This window comes from Xenopus laevis, chromosome 5L (assembly GCF_017654675.1).
Source record: "Xenopus laevis strain J_2021 chromosome 5L, Xenopus_laevis_v10.1, whole genome shotgun sequence".
Classification (NCBI taxonomy): Eukaryota; Metazoa; Chordata; class Amphibia; order Anura; family Pipidae; genus Xenopus; species Xenopus laevis.
In genome coordinates, this window is record NC_054379.1 from 47,296,381 (window position 1) to 47,302,309 (window position 5,929).

General features: G+C 39.0%; 1 protein-coding gene across 1 annotated transcript; it reads left to right on the plus strand.

Annotated features, from left to right (window-relative positions):
- Nucleotides 1–854: 854 nt before the first annotated feature.
- MGC115675 (uncharacterized protein) lies at nucleotides 855–5,012 on the plus strand (the record flags this gene model as incomplete). Its single annotated transcript, NM_001096088.1, is given in 2 exon segments — nucleotides 855–1,005; nucleotides 3,908–5,012. Coding segments are annotated over 2 exon segments (426 nt in total). The 3' UTR covers nucleotides 4,213–5,012.
- Nucleotides 5,013–5,929: the final 917 nt, after the last annotated feature.

Consider the following 5,929-nt stretch of genomic DNA (forward strand, 5'->3'; position numbering starts at 1 on the left):
ATAGGAAGACGGCTTTTTCGGTAATTCTGAGCTTTCTTGATACTGGGTTTCCGGATAACGGATCCCATACCTGTATATATTTTCAGTGATCAAGGACTATTTGTATATGTATTTACAACTAGCCTTTGCTATTCTTTGCACTGCTGGTTCTGACTATACACTATGTTGCTTTAGTCTGCTCAATTCCAGCCACAACTTCATTCCCCACAATGCCTTGTGGGTTCTATAATTAGCAGACCTGTAAAGGAGACTGACAAGTCCTTGTGGCAAATGGAACCTTGGCTGGAGAAATATTGTCTTAGTAGTAGTCAGGAGCAGCAACTTTGAGAAACAATGTAGGGGCAGGAAGCACAGTATTATGCTTGAAACAGGCTGCTGAACTATCCCAGAACAGGAGGGTAGTAGTGTCTAATAGCTAGCAGCTTATAGCAGCTTATAGTGGAAGTCACATTTTCCAACTTATTTATGCTTCACTTTTATTTACAGTTTTTTGTTGTTGTTTTCTATCCACAGCTGATTCCAAACCTTCTGCTGATGAAGTAAGCATATTAACAGCTATTGTGCTATTCCTCTGGTCTGCAAGCGCAGAAATTATTGGGGTGCAATCCCTGCAGAACGGCTGCATCAACAGGTTCAAAATGGCACTGAACTCCAGCGACCCCTGGGTGAGAATAAAACAAAAGAATAAAATGTGGTATAAAGCTTGAGATCTATGCAGCATCGTTAAGTTCTCTACTGATCTGCTAACTCAGACTTGTAACTGAAGCAATTCTTTATCTCATGTTTTGTAGGTTCAAGCCAAGTGTTACCAGCTCCTGCTGTCTGTATTCCAGCATTCCAACAGAGCACTTTCTACTCCATATATTCATTCCTTGGCGCCTATCATGGTAGAAAATCTAAAAGCCGTGGAACAGAAGAAACCAAAGAATAACACAGAGGTTTTGGCTGTCCAGGAAGGCATCAAAGTCATAGAGACATTGGTCGCCTTGGGAGAGGAACAAAATAGTGAGTATTGTTAGTCCCCCTATCCCGTTTTAAATGCTTGGCTCCTTTCAATGAATAGTGGTTATTTCATGGCACGTAAGAATTTACGTCTAAAGTAAACTAAATGTCACCTTTTTTGTCTAAATTGAGAAGTGTATTTCCTGGGAAGCCAGTGCTTAACTCTGGAGCACCCTCTTCTGTTTCAGACCTAATGGATGAGGTCTCAATAGGGTAAAATAGAGCAAGACAAAAAGGGGGGGGTATATAGAAAAATAAAGAGGTAAAATAGAGAGAGAAAAATAGAAAAAAATAAAGAGAAAAATGAAAAGAACAAAGGAAAATACAAATAATAAAAAAATAAAAAAAAAGAAGCTGAGGAGAACTGCATTCCTGAGACACAAGGACTGCAGACCACAGAAGGGACCGTGGTATGTGTGGTAACCCATATATGTGGCAGTGACTCTTGATAAACACACTTTATTAGTGTTCTGGTTTAAATGTTTTCAATATTGAAATTAGGGATGCACCAAATCCACTATTTTGGATTCGGCGACCCCCCGAATCCTTTCGAAAGATCAGACCGAATATCAAATCCTAATTTGCATATGCAAATTAGGGGTGGAAAGGGGAGAACATTTTTTACTTGTTTTACCTTGTTTTGTGACAAAAAGTCATGCGATTTTCCTCCCAACCCCTAATTTGCTTATGCAAATTAGGATTCGGTATTCGGCCAGATCTTTCGAAAGGATTCAGGGGGGGGTTGCCGAATCCAAAATAGTTCGGCCGGCAGAAGGATTTGGCCAAATCCTGTATTCAGTGCATCCGTAGTTGAAATGTTTAGGATTTTACACGTGATTGCACATTTATCCCCCAGTTAAGTTTGTTTCATAAACCAGCTGTAAAGACCAGAAATTGAAAGATGTAGTTCAACCCAAGTTGATTTGATGAAAGCTTGGTGACTAGGAGTGGTCTGTAAGTAGAATCACCATTGGAAAAGGATCCCCTTTACTGGATTTGTGTGGCACTCTGATTGAATGGCACATAGTGTGGTTTATGAAACACTAATCCATTGTTTGAAATGGAATTTGGTGGTTCCAGTAGTGACTTGAGTGTGAATTGGTCATCAACAGTATCATACTTTTTTTCCATTTCTTTTCTCTTTTTTCCCCCCCTCTATTTTTTTCTATTTATCTTTATATCATTTTTCTATATTTTCTAGGGATGCACCAGATCCACTATTTTGGGATTCGGCTGAATCCTTTAAAGGGATACTGTCATGGGAAAAAAAAATTTTTTCAAAATGAATCAGTTAATAGTGCTGCTCCAGCAAAATTCTGCACTGAAATCCATTTCTCAAAAGAGCAAACAGATTTTTTTATATTCAATTTTGAAATCTGACATGGGGCTAGACATTTTGTCAATTTCCCAGCTGCCCCAAGTCATGTGACTTGTGCTCTGATAAACTCCAATCACTCTTTACTGCTGTACTGCAAGTTAGAGTGATAATACCCCCTCCCTTTTCCCCCCCAGCAGCCAAACAAAAGAACAATGGGAAGGTAACCAGATAACAGCTCCCTAACACAAGATAACAGCTGCCTGGTAGATCTAAGAACAACACTCAATAGCAAAAACCCATGTCCCACTGAGACACATTCAGTTACATTGAGAAGGAAAAACAGCAGCCTGCCAGAAAGCATTTCTCTCCTAAAGTGAAGGCACAAGTCACATGACCAGGGGCAGCTGGGAAATTGACAAAATGTCTAGCCCCATGTCAGATTTCAAAATTGAATATAAAAAAATCTGTTTGCTCTTTTGAGAAATGGATTTCAGTGCAGAATTCTGCTGGAGCAGCACTATTAACTGATTCATTTTGAAAAAATGTTTTTTTCCCATGACAGTATCCCTTTAAGAAAGATTCAGGCGAATACAGAACGAATCTGAGCCCTAATTTGCATATGTAAATTAGGGACACAAGTTGGAAGTAGAACGAGCACAGTACACAGAAAAAAAAAATTCTTGTTTATGTGTCAAAAAGCTATGTGCTTTTTTGAATTCAGGTTCGTTCGGCCAGGCACTTGGATTAAGTTCAGTGCATCCCTAAATTCCCCTTTTTTTATTTTTCCTATCTTTTTTTTTTTCATAATTTTATTTATACAGACTCATGTTTAGTATAGTTTCATCTTAATAGTAACAACATACAATTACATAGTGGGGGGTTAATCCCCAATAGACTATGTATAACAGTTCACTGTAATATGGAATTATTGATATTCTCTTTTTTATTGTTTTGAATAACCAAATAAAGGGAAACAAGTAATAGCATTACTTCACACTTTATTATTTTTAGTATCTTTATTATCTTTAGTATTTCACACTATTAAGACCTTATCTCAGAAACAGAAGATGGTGCCCCAGAGCTTTTCCCATAATACAGGCAGATTAATTGGCTCCTTATAAAATTGACCATAGGTTTCATGAACATGATTGGAAGTTTTTGTTAGACACTCCCCAGTGAATAAAAAATTCCAGTGAGCACCAGGGAGTGATCCACTTCCGGCTTCTTCTTTCTTCAAATTTCCCGGGGCAAACGCATGCGCAGTTGAACGAAATAGCCGACTTTTTAGTTAGTTTGGCTTTTCGTTGAACTGTGATGTGCAGCTGCGCGAAGAAAGAGGAAGACGGAAGAGGATCGTTCTCTGGTGCTCACTGGTATAACCCTGGGCTGGTGCAGTTTTCTGCTGATAGGGGTTTCAGGTAAGTCTATACAACTTGGGGGTGCCTAACATTTGGCAAACCCAAGTGCACAAAGCCTTTCCTTCTTCTTTAAACACATGAGGATTGTGGAAAGATAATTGCTTGAATGCAACAGCTCATTACACATTGTGTTTGTGTTATTTAAAATGCATCTGTTTTTTTCTCGTAGGAGTTCAGCTACTTGCTCTTCTCGTACCAACGCTCATTTCTTATTTGTTGGATGTCAACACTTTCAGCTCAGCCTCCCAACCATCAAAGGACCTACATGAATTTGCACTTCAGGATCTCATGCGCATTGGGCCTCTTTACCCCCAGGCTTTCAAGACTGTCATAGGGGCAGCGCCTGAGCTAAAAGCACGTCTGGAAACTGCCATCCGAGCAAGCCAGGCAAGCAAAGCCCAAGCTGCTTCACGCCAGCCAACACCAGCCATTCAGAGTGCACCTACTATTAAACTCAAAACAAGCTTTTTCTGAAGAAGCAGATTCTTTGGTTCTGTATTCAATGTAACTAATACTGCAAAAAGCCACTTTGCACCTTTGCTTGGATCTTTGATGGAGGAGGAACACAACATTTTGGCACAGGGATTGGGAGATAAAAAAAATCCCCTTAATACCACCCTCCTGCCCTCAATTCATAGCTGTTTTATTTTTTTTTAAAAAGCGTCCCATCCCACTGATCTACTGGCATGCTGGGAGCTCATTTGCATCTGAACATCTTGAAGTTCTAACAGAATGTAGAATTTTTTGTATAAATCTACTGGTCCCAAAGAGCAAGGCATTTTTAGATTAGCTGGCAGTTACAGTTGGCAGTTACAGTTGGCAGTTATATTCATTGTGGCGTGTGTTCTCGGTTACTTCTTCCATTCTTTATGTGGATTTGGCTTATTGGTGTATTCTGGGTGTGGGTTTCCAAACTTTCTTTCCATTGTAAATAGCTGTCAAATTGTATCAGAATACCAGCTGTTCTGCCCAAGAAGGGGTCAAGTACGTTACAAATATTGGATTATAATGGGGATCATTTAAAAAGCATTCGGTACTTTACTTCCCCACAATAAATACTGTATATCATTGAGTCTTAAGGAGCGAGGCAATATTTAGATTTACATTAGTTACACTGTGTGTTTGGTTCTGTTTTTCAATTTGACATTCCTTATGTTGTTTTATTCACTAACTACTGTGTGTGTTTTAAAAGTACTGTTAAGTAAATTATTAACAATTTGTTGATTTGTGTATAAAGATGAATAAATAGCAGTCAAGGTGTTTGTGCAGATGAAGACTTCCATGTAGCTTTATCATTTATTCTTCTATCTATCCTTATACCAGAGCCTGAATCTTAAAGGAAAACTATACCCCCACCCAAACAGTTTATATCATATTAAGTGACATATTAAAGAATCTTACCAAACTGGAATATATTTTTAAGTAAATATTGCCCTTTTACATCTCTTGCCTTGAATCACCATTTCGTGATGGTCTGTGTGCTGCCTCAGAGATCACCTGACCAGAAATACTACAACTCTTAACTGTAACAGGAAGAAATGTTGAAGCAAAAGGCAGAACTCTGTCTGTTAATTGGCTCATGTGACCTAACAAGTATCGTTTTTTTGGTATGTTTGTGTGCTGAGTGAATTGTATGATGCCAGGGGGCGGCCCTTATTTTTTAAAATGGCAATTTTCTATTTATGATTACCCAATGGCACATACTACTAGAAAGTATTTTATTATGAAAATGGTTTATTTACATGAAACATGCAATATCTTTTTATAGAGACCTACATTGTTAGGGAGGTATAATTTTTCTTTAATGAGGCAGCTGCATGCTACAGCTGCACCCAACTTCTCTCTATGGAGAGATAACAATGAAAACATCATAGGCTAATAACATACAGATCTTGCCAATGGGTTTTCTCCTGTAAAGTAGCAGCAGCAGCAACAAGTTCCAAAATATTGCCATTTGCTTCTGATCCTGGCATTATCACTGCGATTACACTTGTTCCCAGAAAACACAAACGTCCAAGGGTTTAGGCAACAATCATATTGGTGTGCACTTGCCTTATTGCTGGCTGGTTGTAGGAATTGTCAGTTCTACACTTGGGTATAAATAGGGTTGCCACCTTTTTTCTTTGGGGAAAACAGGCAGGGGGTGGATCAGTGACATCAGGAGGCGGGGCGGGTGCCGTTGGTGTTGTCC